Source organism: Oncorhynchus masou, chromosome 21 (genome assembly GCF_036934945.1).
Source record: "Oncorhynchus masou masou isolate Uvic2021 chromosome 21, UVic_Omas_1.1, whole genome shotgun sequence".
Classification (NCBI taxonomy): Eukaryota; Metazoa; Chordata; class Actinopteri; order Salmoniformes; family Salmonidae; genus Oncorhynchus; species Oncorhynchus masou.
In genome coordinates, this window is record NC_088232.1 from 44650749 (window position 1) to 44666786 (window position 16038).

A 16038-nucleotide genomic window follows, 5' to 3' on the forward strand; every position below is an offset into this window, starting at 1 on the left:
TTACGCAATCACAGCAAATTATGACGCGGAGGTCTTCTTTTCACCTAGGGGCTACAATGTGTCATGGCTAGGATACAACATGAACACAAGGGTTGCCGAGGACCCAGCCAGTTGATCATCCAAGGAATAACAATTATCACCATCAAGATTCAGGGACATTTCCCCATGGGTGAAATGAAATATTGAGTTAATTTGATTATTTTTTTATTTAACCTTTATTTAACTAGACAAGTCAGTTAAGAACAAAATCTTATTTACAATGACGGCCTGCTAAAAGGCAAATACTAATATAATTATAATAATAATACTTTAGATGTACTATTGTAAAGTGGCTGTTCCACTGATGTCAGAAGGTGAATTCACCAATTTGTAAGTCGCTCTGGATAAGAGCGTCTGCTAAATGACTTAAATGTAAATGTAAATGTAATACCCTACTCAACACATTGGATGCAGTCTATCACAGTGCAATCCGTTTTGTCACCAAAGCCCCATATACTACCCACCATTGCGACCTGTACGCTCTCGTTGGCTGGCCCTCGCTTCATACTCGTCGCCAAACCCACTGGCTCCATGTCATCTACAAGACCCTGCTAGGTAAAGTCCCCCCTTATCTCAGCTCGCTGGTCACCATAGCATCTCCCACCTGTAGCACACGCTCCAGCAGGTATATCTCTCTAGTCACCCCCAAAACCAATTCTTTCTATGGACGCCTCTCCTTCCAGTTCTCTGCTGCCAATGACTGGAACGAACTACAAAAATCTCTGAAACTGGAAACACTTATCTCCCTCACTAGCTTTAAGCACCAACTGTCAGAGCAGCTCACAGATTACTGCACCTGTACATAGCCCACCTATATTTTAGCCCAAACAACTACGTCTTTCCCTACTGTATTTAATTAATTAATTAATTTTGCTCTTTTGCACCCCATTATTTTTATTTCTACTTTGCACATTCTTCCATTGCAAATCTACCATTCCAGTGTTTTACTTGCTATATTATATTACTTTGCCACCATGGCCTTTTTTTTGCCTTTACCGCCCTTATCTCACCTCATTTGCTCACATCTTATATAGACTTGTTTATACTGTATTATTGACTGTATGTTTGTTTTACTCCATGTGTAACTCTGTGTCGTTGTATGTGTTGAACTGCTTTGCTTTATCCTGGCCAGGTCGCAATTGTAAATGAGAACTTGTTCTCAACTTGCCTACCTGGTTAAATTAAGGTGAAATAAATAAATAAATAAATAAAATGGCCTCCTGTGAGGACGGGGGATTACAAATAAAATAAAATATATATAAATATAGGACAAAACACACATCACAACAAGAAAGACAACACAACAATACATAAAGATAGAAGACAACAACATAGCAAGGCAGACAACAACATAGCAAGGCAGCAACACAACATGACAACAACATGGTGGCAACACAACATAGTAGCAGCACAAAACATGGTACAAACATTATTGTTAAAGGCAAATTAATATTTGATATACTCTGGCCTATGTAACAAAGATTTTAATAAAACTGCATGCTGTCTGTGTGCCCTATCACCAGCATAATGTGTTCTGTGTAGTGAAAATATTATTAAAGTGAGCACTAAGTGAGCACTAAGCAGGGGTCATCTGGTCAAGGTTGGATGGCTGATCACCCACAAAAGGAAAGCTTAGGAAAAGGAAAGGGGTATCAAGAAGAGAAAATAGGAATATCTCGGTCACTATAATGAGTGGGTGCCACGCCCGCCTCGGGCCTCCCTGATGCTGCTACAACTTGTGAAAGGGGGTAGGAATGGAGGATAACCATGGCAATGGTGACGTCTTCTCCCTTGCTCTAATTGGAGGAAACCCCGTGGCCCCAGCCGCAGCCTACACGCCAGTCGAACCCATTTCTAAACTCCCTCCCCCTTTCCCCGCGCTAAATAGCTACTGGCTAATATTACTAGAAATGATTGTTGACAGGAAGAAAAGTCTATTTGTGATTGGAGAATCATTCTCACATAGAGCTGCTCCATCTAGCAGGTCTGGTTGAATTTCACGGCTGCTGTTTTTTTTGCTCTGCTTCATACCAATCTCACAGCAGATCAATTCGGAGGAACACATCGGGACCTTAGAAGGTTAGAATATTCAGAAATCAGTTCAAAATATTTTTTGTTTTCTATTTGTAAATTATTGTTCTGTTGTAGTCAAGCTTATGGCATGGTAATGTTATTTTGTAGCAATCCATTCTCAATGAAAGGAGTGGCCCAACGCTAGTAGCTAACTATAGTAGCTTTTAGCTACACTAACGTTAAATATGTGTGCTAACGTTACCGTAGGTGGTTAGTTAACTAACGTTAATTATATGGCTAGTTGTTGGCTAATTTGCTCCGCTGGCTTGTTTGGCCGTAGCAAGACCGATGCATCGTTTTTGTGGTAAATACATGTCCACCTAACAGGGGTGTAAGTTAGCTTGTTAACTGATTATCTCTAGTGTAAGACTAACGTTAGTCAGCAACCGTGACCACTGGTTAGTTTATAGATAACTAGAACGCTAAGTACATCGAGTCTTTCTGCGTAAGCTAGTTACGTTTCCACTAGCTAGCGACCCATCGAATTTGACAGATACCACGTCAACGCACGCAGGACGCGCGCACACCATCCGTATGTTGCCAGCGCGTGTAACCTCTGCGAGCTGGATTACTACTGTATCTGGTTATTTTCTAAAGGCTGCAGTGTATAATATGTTGGTTCTAGGTACAGTACATTCTGGTCACATTCTGTATTCTATAATAAAATTACTTAGTGACATAAACCTTCTGTTTTACATTTGCAGGTTTTTGGTGGAATACTGCGCAGCATCCGCTACTCTATTGTTTAGCGCCATCTTCAAGTCCCTCTTGCATTCCTGGACTCCTATTGTTTTTAACCCGTCCGTGACAAATCTAGCTAAGGTTACACACTAAAGAATAAACAATGGATAAAGCGGAGCTTATTCAGAAGGCCAAGTTGGCGGAGCAAGCCGAGCGCTACGATGACATGGCCGCCTCGATGAAGGAGGTAACGGAACAGGGGGGCGAGCTGTCAAACGAGGAGAGGAACCTGCTATCTGTCGCATACAAGAACGTGGTCGGAGCACGGCGGTCGGCATGGAGGGTCATCTCCAGCATCGGACAGAAGACGGAGGGAAGCGACAAGAAGCTCGCAATGGTCAACGAATACCGGGAGAAGGTGGAGGGCGAGCTGAGAGATATCTGCAACGATGTACTGGTATGTAGTACTAGTAGAGCTTCATTTGAATGGAAATGTTGACTGTATCATTTACATTACATTTACATTTAAGTCATTTAGCAGACGCTCTTATCCAGAGCGACTTACAAATTGGTGAATTCACCTTCTGACATCAGTGGAACAGCCACTTTACATTAGTGCATCTAAATCATTTAAGGGGGGGGGGGGGGTGAGAAGGATTACTTTATCCAATCCTAGGTATTCCTTGAAGAGGTGGGGTTTCAGGTGTCTCCAGAAGGTGGTGATTGACTCCGTGGATTTTAATATATGGTAGTGTAAGACATGGTTTCCCAAACTTGGTGCTGCCCCCCAGGGTGCATGTTTGTTTTTTTCCCAAGCACTATACTCTGTGTTCTGGCTAAATTCCCAATTTGGCCCTCATACCATCATGGCCATCTAAACATCCCCAGCTTCCAATTGGCTCTTTCATCCCCCTTCCTCGCCCCTGTAACTGTTCCCCAGGTTGTTGCTGTAAGTGGAAATGTGTCTCAGTCAACTTATCTGGTAAAAAAAAAACAGTTTGGGGAAACCCTGACCTGGGATATTGAATACACCTGTTTCTCGCTCTCACTGCCTCACAACTTGCAGCTTGTCGTCACTGGTCAGACAATTGGTCAGATTTGTATTGTATCATTATATGGGGCAATTTATTTGGATGTAAAGTAATTACATGGACAACAAACGTATAGCTAATTTGAAATAGAATTTCAGTAATTCTAGTCCATATATTAGTCATGTCTCACTAGGTCTGGGAAGTGTTTTGTTGTTGGGTCTTTGGACTGCACACCTCATGCTCCTCCAGGGGCATATTTGAGTGCATCAGTGCAAAGCACGAGGCATCAGTAATTCACCCAGCCCTAGTGCTACAGGATTCTTGTCTCTCTGATGTCTGGATAAATGTGCCTTTAGAAAAGGGAGTCTTTTTAAATTAAGAGCAATGCCTTCTCTGAACAGTGAACAATACATTCTGTATGATGAGATGTCCATTTCTTCACAAAAGCATAGCTATTCAACTTTTCTTCTCACGTGTTTGACCAGTTTACCATGATTGGGTTTAATTCTCTCAATTCAGGTAGAATTGCACATGTAGGCATTTTTTCTGTGGATTTTTTTAAATTCATGAATGGAAGTGACCCCAACTCTGGTCTCATTATCAGCAGTGAGTGCTTCCAAGTTCCAACCATTAATTTATTTTGAAACATTTAGTACACCACACATTCCATTTCTATTACTGTAAAATAGAGACTAACATTAGATTGTTTCAATGCACTATGGGTCAAATGTCATGGCCCAGGTTTCCTCAATGAGTTCCTCCAGTCTAAAAAGGGTATCTCCCCTGGCCTCCTGATGAGAAGGAAGTATTGAATTTTCACCCCCTTACCCGGTTCCTTCCTGTTGGGATTCTGTCACAATGAACAATGGGATTTAACCACGTGACGGCGCATACTGACAAAGGTCACAATCCAGTGTGTCTGCAAAGCAAGGTGTGTCAGAATCTGAGGTAGGCTCTGGCAGAGCACCAGTGGTGGCTGTTCGAGAGCCATATCTACCCATTTGCTGCTCCAAATTGCTATGGCGCTCTGATTTATTAAACATGAAACATGCAGGAAAATATTTTTTTAAATTATTTTTTAGTAAAATTATTTGACTTTTATTGACTTGAACTTTCTAACAACTTTCTACGTCTGTTATTGTTTCCTTTGGGACAATTGTTTTCAGCTAAATCCAAGGCTTTACAAGTGAATAGCTCTGTCTGTTTTTTTTTTCTATTGGTCTTGATGGTGGATTAAGTGAGGATCTCTGCCAGATTAGCTGGGAGGTTGAGCATTTCCCTGAGCCTCTGACCTTAGACACAAGGTCTGGGATGGGGGGGAGGTGGGCAGCATTTGTAAGTACACTGGAGCACAATCCAGCAGTTATCTATACATATTAGCAGTTATGGCTACGACAATGAAAGGTCATACGTCTATACTTATTTTTGTTATTTTATTTTTTATATGAAGGCAGCAGAGTGATGAAGGATCCATTCTCTGTTAGAATGTCTAGCCGGGGAGATATTCAAAACTATGAAACCGCATTCCATTGCCGCTGCCATTCTAATTGGGTTGAAGTCGTTTACTTTGACTAATCTGAATGGACACCAACAGAGATTGGGTGGCATATATGCATAGTGGTTCTCTAATACATGGGAGCAAGCAAACAATGGATAATCCTACATATGTAGCTAGACATAACTGATAAGCAGATAACTGTAGGATATGGTTGGTGTACTTCAGGTTGAATTACTGCCCTCTCCTTTCCTGTATGAGTCATGTTGTAAACTGTACAGATGGTCACGCTTTCAGACCACACCTTACAGCGACCCTACTTCTTTGCACACACCACTGTCGTGTGTGTGTGTGTGTGTGTGAGAAACACACCCTTCTCGGCTAACTCAGCCACTTGCCAGTGTTGACTGAGGGTGTGGTGGAGTCAGCCTCGAAAGGGGTTTCACGCCTCTTGCCCCAACTCGTTTCCTCTGTTCAGCGGCTGGCTACTGATGCAAGTAACCACTATAGGATGGGATTCCTATGTCTACTTTCAGCTGACAGGCTTGGTCTGCACTGGGCTGAAGTGAGCCTGGTGGCAGAGACGACTGGATAATGTGATACTCACTTTCCACTAAGGTGACATCATGCCAGACTGGACAGGGACATGGTGGAACCACTCTGCTCTGCTGCCCACAGCCATGCAGACACTGTGCTGCCCTCTGCTGTGGCCTTACCCACTCTGTCTGCTTGCACTGTGTTGGTCAAGACCAGGGTTCGGGCTGGGTGATATATCAAATAAATTCAAATGACATTTCGTGCAATATTCCAAATGCCTAGATTGCAGAAATGTTATTCTATAAAAAAATTTTTGTCTACTTGTTCTTATGTTGTCATTTTGGTCTCATCTCCTTCGCTCCTTCTGTGCTGTGTTCACCTTCCATGATGACGAGATGCACATGTCTCCGCCCCTTGGGCTTTACCTCTTCCTCTCTGTTTACATACACAACAAGCCCCTGCCACTCACACAACAAAGGTGAGAGATCACTTCCTCTCTGACAAGCAGTTTCAAACTCGCTATTTGCATTTGAGGTTTGGGCCAACAGAATCAGACATTATTTTACTATCTATTATTATCTCTAATAGAGAAGTTACTTTTTTCTAACAATACCCTTTTTATGTCTCAACTGCTCACATTGAGAGCAGAGCAGACACTACTAAAACGAGAGTATCAATGAACATTGATTCTGGAAAATAAATGCTCAGTTTGTCATGTGGCGTTATACTAGCTGTCTAGTGAGATTTTATAAATGTACAATAAGCATAAAATAAAACTTATAGAATGAATTTGCAACTCACTCTGAGAAATAAGGTAGGCCACTTGATTTCAACATGTGGACAGGCTAGCATGCTGTTCAAACCGTTGGAGATGGACAGAAGGGTGTGTTCGTAATGTTTACACTTTTCCTTGTTAGCTGGCTAATAGATCCATGTTTGCTCAACTTGAACTATATAAAAATTCCTGTCCAGATTCGCTGGATACTCACGAGCATGTGGGCTTTTGCTTGAGAAATTGTTTGAGACCTGTGTTCATTTTGTATAATGCCTGCTTAAAGAAGTTTGTCATTAGTGAATGTGCATTATGCATGGTTCTGGTTACATTTGTAACAAGGGCATTTTCATAGATGAACTTGAAAGCCAAGACGGTGATTATTGCAGAAAAAGAACAAGTTATTTTGCAAAAATAATTACCTTAATAGTGGGTCTTATGGTTGTGGGAGACTTTTATATTTAGCTTTGGTATAATTTCACGAGCCCTGAATTCATTTGATTATTGCTGACTGTTTGAAATGCAGTGTATTTGACCTTTTAATTGTACAACAAAGCTTATTTAAAGAAAATTTAAAAAGATTTGAGGCCTGTAATTTTCATCATAGGAACACTTCAACTATGACAGACAAAATGAGAAAAAAAATCCAGGAAATCACAGTAGGATTTTTTTCAAATTAATTTATTTGCAAATTATGGTGGAAAATAAGTATTTGGTCAATAACAAAAGTTTCTCAATACTTTGTCATTGCCAACAAAGGGTATATAACAGAGGTCAAATGTTTTCTGTAAGTCTTCACAAGGTTTTCACACACTGTTGCTGGTATTTTGGCCCATTCCTCCATGCAGATCTCCTCTAGAGCAGTGATGTTTTGGGGCTGTTGCTGGGCAACACGGTCTTTCAACTCCCTCCAAAGATTTTCTATGGGGTTGAGATCTGGAGACTGGCTAGGCCACTCCAGGACCTTGAAATGCTTCTTATGAAGCCACTCCTTTGTTGCCCGGGCGGTGTGTTTGGGATCATTGTCATGCTGAAAGACCCAGCCATGTTTCATCTTCAATGCCCTTGCTGATGGAAGGAGGTTTTCACTCAAACTCTCACGATACATGGCCCCATTCTTTCCTTTACATGGATCAGTCATCCTGGTCCCTTTGCAGAAAAACAGCCCCAAAGCATGATGTTTCCACCCCCATGCTTCACAGTAGGTATGGTGTTCTTTGGATGCAACTCAGTATTCTTTGTCCTCCAAACACGACAAGTTTTTACCAAAAAGTTATATTTTGGTTTCATCTGACCATATGACATTCTCCCAATCTTCTTCTGGATCATCCAAATGCTCTCTAGCAAACGTCAGACGGGCCTGGACATGTACTGGCTTAAGCAGGGGACACGTCTGGCACTGCAGGATTTGAGTCCCTGGCGGCGTAGTGTGTTACTGATGGTAGGCTTTGTTACTTTGATCCCAGCTCTCTGCAGGTCATTCACTAGGTCCCCCTTTCTGAGATTTTTTCTCACAGTTCTTGTGATCACTTTAACCCCACGGGGTGAGATCTTGCGTGGATCCCCAGATCGAGGGAGATGATCAGTGGTCTTGTATGTCTTCTATTTCCTAATAATTGCTCCCACAGTTGATTTCTTCAAACCAAGTTGCTTGCAGATTGTCTTCCCAGCCTGGTGCAGGTCTACAATTTTGTTTCTGGTGTCCTTTGACAGCTCTTTGGTCTTGGCCATAGTGGAGTTTGGAGTGGGACTGTTTGAGGTTGTGGACAGGTGTCTTTTATACTGATAAGTTCAAACAGGTGCCATTTAATACAGGTAACGAGTGGAGGACAGAGGAGCCTCTTAAAGAAATTGTTACAGGTCTGTGAGAGCCAGAAATCTTGCTGCTTTGTAGGTGACCAAATACTTATTTGGTGATTTTCTGGATTTTTAATCATTTTGTCTGTCATAGTTGAAGTGTACCTATGATGAAAATTACAGGCCTCATCTTTTTAAGTGGGAGAACTTGCACAATTGGTGGCTGACTAAATACTTTTTTGCCCCACTGTATATATGTGAATTGCCCATAAGTTTGAAATAATAGTGATATGATTTTTAAACCATATCGTCCAACCCTAACCAGGCTTTCTGTGAGCCGCTGGCTTTTGGACAAAAATGAATAAATGAAAAGCCAATAAATAAAATGGTTATTGGGCGGTAGAATAAATAAATCCCATTGCAAAATAATACTTTTCAGCCTATACATCAATGGAAACACATTAGACCGGTCATGCTTATCGGTCTATAGGTTACTTTGCATAATTAGTGAAAATAAAATGATTGTGCATATTTTAGTCATGATGATTCTTATTTACCACACGCTCACAGTAGACAGATACAGACCGGTGGTGTGTTTGGACCATGATAGATCCTTAGGGATGTGGACACAGGAACTTGGTTTCGACCCGGTCCTCTACAGCCACATCGACGTAAATGGAGGCATGCTCGGCCCTCCGTTTCCAGCTCTTTTGTCTTGCTGATGTTGAGGAAGAGGTTGTTGTCCTGGCACCACAGTGCCAGGTCTCTGACGACCCCCCTATAGGCTGTCTCATCATTGGTGATCATACCTGCCACCGCTCATTGAGTGCAGTCTTAGTGCCAGCATTGGTTTGTTGTGGGAAATGGACCGCTACGAAAAATATAGGAACTCTCTTGGTAAATAGTATTGTTTTTAAAGTTATTTTGATGTACTGGTTGTATGAAGTTGGGATCTATTGTCCTAGAGTCTGTTTGGAATAGGCGGTTTCTTTCTTGCACAGAATGACAAGCTGACCAATAGAATAGGTACTTTTCTACAATGGGGAATAGATTGACATGGGCTAGTGATGTTGCTGTTCTTTACTCATGTTGGCTGAGGAAAAGAAAATGTGGACACTTATTGTAACATCTTCAAAGTGCAAATCGAAATTCGGTAAGGAGGACGCGTGCTGTTGTAACCTCGAGTTGCATGTTCTGTTAATCACATTTAGATGAAGGTACACATTCTCATTCTGAGCACTGTGGGTAGACACCCTAATTAGGTTACTCACCCAATCCGTAAGGGTCAGGTCAATTTAAAATGCTGCCGGTCAAATGTCCAGAGCCACATTTTCCTGATGAAAACCCTGGCCTAGTCATACTTTATAGTACTAGTTCATGCATGCTGAGTAGTTGCCCCTAATAACTACCTCAATCTGTTGGCAACTGTAGTTAGATTACTTGTTGGTTATTACTGCATTGTCGGAACTGGAAGCACAAGCATTTCGCTACACTCGCATTAACATCTGCTAACCATGTGTATGTGACAAATAAAATTTGATTTGATTTTTGATTTGACTACAGGCAATCGTGGTCAGAATCTGTTAACTTATTGCTGATTAAGCAATGTTGACTGAGAATGGTGCAGGCTGTTTTCAGCACTCCAGTTTCAGCCATAGGTAAGACTGAACTGGGCCCAATTACAAAACCATCCAGGCTGGTCGTCTCTTCGCCTATGGATATAACCTTGGCAAGACACATTTTTCAAAGTCAAACCATTTAGGTTGTCATGGCGACGGCCCACATTTCTCGTGAAGATAATTGAAAACCCAGCCAGATTCACACAGTAGTCTTGACAGAATCACACACAAATATGCCTATCCGGATGTTCAGGATACACTCATCTCCAACACGAGCACAGCTGCAAATTGCAATCCATTGGTTTGAGGAGTGCAATACTGCAATTAGTCAAACCCTGGAGAATTTCGCCACCAGCTCTTGGTAGGCCTATGCCTATATCATGGCCACATAGGGGAGATGGGTCACTGGGTTTTATGGAGCACAGTGCTCTTGCCTGTGTCCTATCCATTAAGGCACACCGCAGCAAAACGTTTTACAACGAAAACCGAGAACAAGCATTTCTTATTGGACATGTTCAGGTAATTCATCCCCGTTTCCTTCTGTTTGGTACCTGTAATAGACTACTCTGTGGTCTGAGTGAAACTGAAGCGCCATGTGAACTGAACGCATTGTGAAAATCCAAGCCGCTTCCCCTCCACTTGTTTGCAGCCAGGGAGACGTATGGGAAGGAATGCTTGACATTTTGAGTGTGCCATGTATCGTCTCGACTAATCTGTCTGTAAGTAGGTCGGTTGGGAGTGGTTGGAGTAAGTGGGGGCTGGGCCGTTTGGGAGTGGTTGGAGTAAGTGGGGGCTGGGCCGGTTGGGAGTGGTTGGGGCCGGGTGGAGGTAAGTGGGGGCTAGGTCGGTTGGGAGTGGTTGGAGTAAGTGGGGGCTGGGCCGTTTGGGAGTGGTTGGAGTAAGTGGGGGCTAGGTCGGTTGGGAGTGGTTGGAGTAAGTGGGGGCTGGGCCGTTTGGGAGTGGTTGGAGTAAGTCTGGGCTGGGTGGGAGTGGTTGGAGTTGGGAGTGGTTGGAGTAAGTGGGGGCTGGGCCGGTTGGGAGTGGTTGGAGTAAGTGGGGGCTGGGCCGGTTGGGAGTGGTTGGAGTAAGTGGGGGCTGGGCCGGTTGGGAGTGGTTGGGGCCGGGTGGAGGTAAGTGGGGGCTAGGTCGGTTGGGAGTGGTTGGAGTAGGTGGGGGCTAGGTCGGTTGGAGTAGGTGGGGGCTAGGTCGGTTGGAGTAGGTGGGGCTAGGTCGGTTGGAGTAGGTGGGGCTAGGTCGGTTGGGAGTGGTTGGAGTAGGGGGGGGGGCGAGCGAGCCGGGTGGGAGTGGTTGGGGATGGACCAGGTGGGAGTGGTTGGGCCAGGTGGGAGTGGTTGGAGTAAGTGGGGGGCTGGGCCGGGTGGACAACCTCATCTGCGGTGAACTTGTTTAATCTGGTATTTGAAACCAGTTACGGTGACCTTAAACCCTTGGTCTCACTGACACAGATTAGCAGTAAAGCTGTAATCAGGCAGCAATCCGGCCCTTCGAGATCCTGATGAGTTGGCCACTGGATGGTTAGGCTCCTTCACGCTAGCTAACTGGGGATTTAGCGTTCCAGAACTCAATGTCAGGAGCTGATAATTTTCCCTTACAGAAGGAAACATGCATTGGATTGAATCCCACATGGTGTGTGTGTGAGGCACCTACTATCTTACCTGTACCCTCTACAGTCTATTTAGTGCATTGCATAGGAACTGGTCTGCAGTAATAGTGGAGTTTCTGCTGCTGTGGGGTTTAAATATTGGTGCTTTGGAGACCCTGTGAGTGATATCGGAGATGTAGCTTACAAGTCATACTACTTGCATTCAGCTATTGGTTTTGCTTCCGAGAGTCGCTGTGCCACAAAGACAGAGCAGTGAGGGACGTTGGTACGAAACAAGCCTGGATGAATCTAGGGCAAAAGATGGTCTGGAACCCGCAGTAGGGATGGCCTATTTGTGGACAAGTTGGAATGACTTGTCGCAGTGCAACATGCTGGCTCCCTCCCTGCTTGTACTTGACCTATTGCTGCGTGTCCATATGCACAGCTAGGCTCTTGGTGGGGACAGAACAGGCTTGATTAATGATGCAGAGGTGTCCAGGCTGTCCACTCCACTCGGTGTGACCACGGCAGTCTTATAACGTGCCCTTGTGTGGGCACATTGCTGCATGGACATCACACAATGTCATTTTATATATATATCTATATATATATCTATATCTATATCTATATCTATATCTATATCTATATATCTCTATATATATATATATCTCTATATATCTATATATATATATATCTATATATCTCTGCTTGTTCATCAAGTGACAAATCCTGACCAGGCGAGTTGTTTCAACCAGATTTTTATACAACTGTTTATATTCAACTTTGAATCCTGTGGTCCTCAATTTGTAAGTCGCTCTGGATAAGAGCGTCTGCTAAATGACTTAAATGTAATGTAAATGTAATACACCTCGTTGGTCCAGTACAGTCACTAATGCTGCTGCTAATCCAGTTTTTGTTGGTTTCATCTCAGTTGTAATGGAAAGATTGAGGCTAGTTGCTGTCTGTGACTTCACTTATCTGCCCACCACTGGTGTGGGAGGGTTTTGGTTAGGAACTCTGGATATGATGGGAACTCAACTCGCATGGTCATGTTTGGGTGGATGTTGTCTCAGCCAATCATAAGCAAACTTCTTTAGCCAGTCAGTAGGTTTGAAGATCTTGAAATGGAGTTACACAAACACAACTTAAAGGAAACATTGACTGGCAAATGGAAGGTTTATGCAGTGTGAACAAATTATAAATCTGTGTTTCCTTCCCACAGGAACTGCTGAATAAATATTTAATTGAGAACTCCACAAATGCTGAAAGCAAAGTCTTCTATCTTAAGATGAAGGGCGACTACTATAGATACCTTGCCGAAGTCGCCTCTGGGGATGACAAAACAGGTGAGCTTGCAATGAAATTGAACTGAATGCGGCAAAGGTATTTGCCATGTTGCGATTTTCAAGCAATAGTCCTACATTTTAGGTGTAACCAAGTGATATTCAAGATTGATATCAGTACAAAAATATATATTTTTAAATATACAGAATAAAATAAAATAAATTGGGGGGGGTGACATCGAAGCAGGTTTTACTGACTTTATTGGCCTCAGACTCCCACTTGTACCCATTGTGTGACGCACACGAAAGAGAGCTCTATGCCCTATTTTTAGACTGTTATTAGCATGTGCAATTCAAATGGGTCCAGGAAAAAGGAAATAAATGTGCCGCTCAACTGCGAGTTGCTTATTGCTGAGAATGTACCACAGTCAGAATTGTCCAATACTGCATTTGCAGTCTTCAACCTAGCAGCCACTAGCTGTCAAAGTCCACTCTCCCCTATCTTAATCACAATAGAGTGAATTTAGCTAACACGGTTATCAGGCTTCTGTCATTGTTACACTTGATTGTAATCCAAATAAGTCAGATAGGGTGCCATACTGTTTCATTGCCTCCAATAAAGTCCATTCTGATCTGTGTGCTCCCCCAGCAACCATAGAGCACTCACAGGAGGCGTACCAGCAGGCGTTTGACATCAGCAAGAAGGAGATGGACCCCACGCATCCCATCCGCCTGGGCCTGGCCCTCAACTTCTCAGTCTTCTTCTACGAGATCCTCAACTCTCCAGAGAAAGCCTGCTCACTGGCCAAACAGGTCAGTCCTGCGCCTTCCCCCTGTTTGCTTTAGGTATTGGGACTTTGTTACAGATGTTATCTGCTTGTTCCATGTCAGAACAAATGAAAGGGAATGTTAAGTCGTGTGTTTGATTGAATTGTTAATCAGTATGTGAATGGGTGGATAATGTTTCTTCTGGGAAACGTTATTACAATGGGAGATCTCAAGTACATGGCTTTATATCTGTGCTGGACAAGCAGAGGGTTTACTTGATGGTAGCTTGGATTTTGTACAGCGATTCTTTTAAACTTGCCGTGTGCTTTTTGTGTCTCCAGGCATTTGATGACGCCATTGCAGAGCTGGACAAACTGAACGAGGAGTCATACAAAGACAGCACTCTCATCATGCAGCTGCTCAGAGACAACCTGACAGTTAGTACCTTCCCTCTCTGCTCTCCCTATGTTGCTCATTTTAGTCAAACAATGCTTAGACTGTTACAAGTTTAATTTTGTTAAATGAAGACTGTACAATAATGATAATGTATAGTTGGAGGAAGACTGTCAGCGTGGGTAATGAGTTGTTAGTAGAGGAAGTAAACTAAGGTGTGTTTAACGTCAATGTGTCTCTTTCCAGTTATGGACATCCGACAACGCGCCTGAGGAAGGCGAGGCTGGAGAAGCCGGCGAAGCCGGAGAGAATGAGAACTGAAACTCACACAGGGTCATCTCTCTCAAAAAAAAAACCTTTTTACACATCTCCATTCCTGTATTGCTCCACTTAAAGTCTTTTAGCAATGAAACCATTACTGAACAAAAGCTGCATGTGGAAATTCCAAAATAATTTGGCTTTTCACGTTGCAGCTTTTGTGCAAATAAAAGAAAGAAAAATATTGATTGAGGGGGGGGTGAAACCTCCATTCCTTGGTTTGTTTGTCCTGACCTTCCATACGTGCAGTTTCTCCTGTTAGAAAAGTATTAATAGCTTCTTTTTATCAATGTTTTAGTCCAAATTAGGGGAAAAAATAAGACATTCTAGGGCTTTTTGCTGAGCTACTGAATCTTAGTCCCATCAAAACACAAGGGGAGTTAAGGTGTTAGAACGGGTGTCTGTTAAGCAAATTCAATGAATTGTTCCCTCACCCTCCATAGGCTTGTTCTCTATTTCTCCACATGGATATCCTGTATGGTTACTGCTGCTGACGTCCTCCACACGGTTATCTTGTATGGTTACAGCTGCTGACATCCTCCATGCGGTTATCTTGTATGGTTACAGCTGCTGTGACGTCCTCCACGCAGTTATCTTGTATGGTTACAGCTTCTGACGTCCTCCACGCGGTTATCTTGTATGGTTACTGCTGCTGACATCCTCCACGCGGTTATCTTGTATGGTTACAGCTGCTGTGACGTCGTCCACGCGGTTATCTTGTATGGTTACTGCTGCTGACGTCCTCCACGCAGTTATCTTGTATGGTTACTGCTGCTGTGACGTCCTCCACGCGGTTATCTTGTATGGTTACTGCTGCTGTGACGTCCTCCACGCAGTTATCTTGTATGGTTACTGCTGCTGACGTCCTCCACGCGGTTATCTTGTATGGTTACAGCTGCTGTGACGTCCTCCACGCGTTTATCTTGTATGGTTACAGCTGCTGTGACGTCCTCCACGCGGTTATCTTGTATGGTTACTGCTGCTGTGACGTCCTCCACGCGGTTATCTTGTATGGTTACAGCTGCTGTGACGTCCTCCACGCGGTTATCCTGTATGGTTACTGCTGCTGACGTCCTCCACGCGGTTATCTTGTATGGTTACTGCTGCTGTGACGTCCTCTACGCGGTTATCCTGTATGGTTACAGCTGCTGACATCCAATGTGAACAAGTGTAATTGTTCCTTGCTGCAGGGAGGGCCAGTCAATGAGCTTGGCACCAAGTATCGCAGCCAGGTGATTTCCATTGGTTCCGAAAATGTTTTTCCTCGCTCCCCCCTGGTTACGACATTCACAATAAAGCATGTCTGGTTGAAGAGAAGAGGTGGGGGCTTTCTGAAGACCAAAACAAAAATAAATACTCCTACATGCATGTAATTGAATAGTACACTGGAATGGGAACCAATGCGCTATACACACCAAGTCCAAATGTCCAATTTAGTACTTTTCAATGCAGGTTTGTGCACGTGTTAATTAACAAGGGTGTTTGGTTAGTCCAGTGATTTGTCATTAGAGATTTGGACCATTATGTTTTTGCTAATCATCGATTGTAGTTCCCAAAAGCCTCGTGGAAATGTTAATGCCCTATGTTTCAGCTATGTAACATGAATAAAAATGAAATTTTATAAACCCA

The 16038-nt window shown here is 43.2% G+C and overlaps 1 protein-coding gene across 1 annotated transcript; it reads left to right on the forward strand.

Moving 5' to 3' along the window:
* Window positions 1–2011: 2011 nt before the first annotated feature.
* On the forward strand, window positions 2012–16038 carry LOC135508398 (14-3-3 protein zeta-like). Its single transcript, XM_064928553.1, has 6 exons — window positions 2012–2118; window positions 2817–3250; window positions 12870–12993; window positions 13580–13743; window positions 14040–14135; window positions 14338–16038. The coding sequence occupies exons 2-6, from the start codon at window positions 2957–2959 to the stop codon at window positions 14410–14412; spliced, it is 753 nt and encodes a 250-aa protein (XP_064784625.1). The 5' UTR covers window positions 2012–2118; window positions 2817–2956; the 3' UTR covers window positions 14413–16038.

What these genes read in the sequence shown, in the direction of transcription:
- LOC135508398 (XM_064928553.1), top strand. Translation starts at nt 2,957, where the DNA reads ATGGATAAAGCGGAGCTTATTCAGAAGGCCAAGTTGGCGGAGCAAGCC. An exon ending in ATATCTGCAACGATGTACTG is followed by an intron (nt 3,251 to 12,869) that starts GTATGTAGTACT and finishes TCCTTCCCACAG; the next exon opens with GAACTGCTGAATAAATATTT. An exon ending in CTCTGGGGATGACAAAACAG is followed by an intron (nt 12,994 to 13,579) that starts GTGAGCTTGCAA and finishes GTGCTCCCCCAG; the next exon opens with CAACCATAGAGCACTCACAG.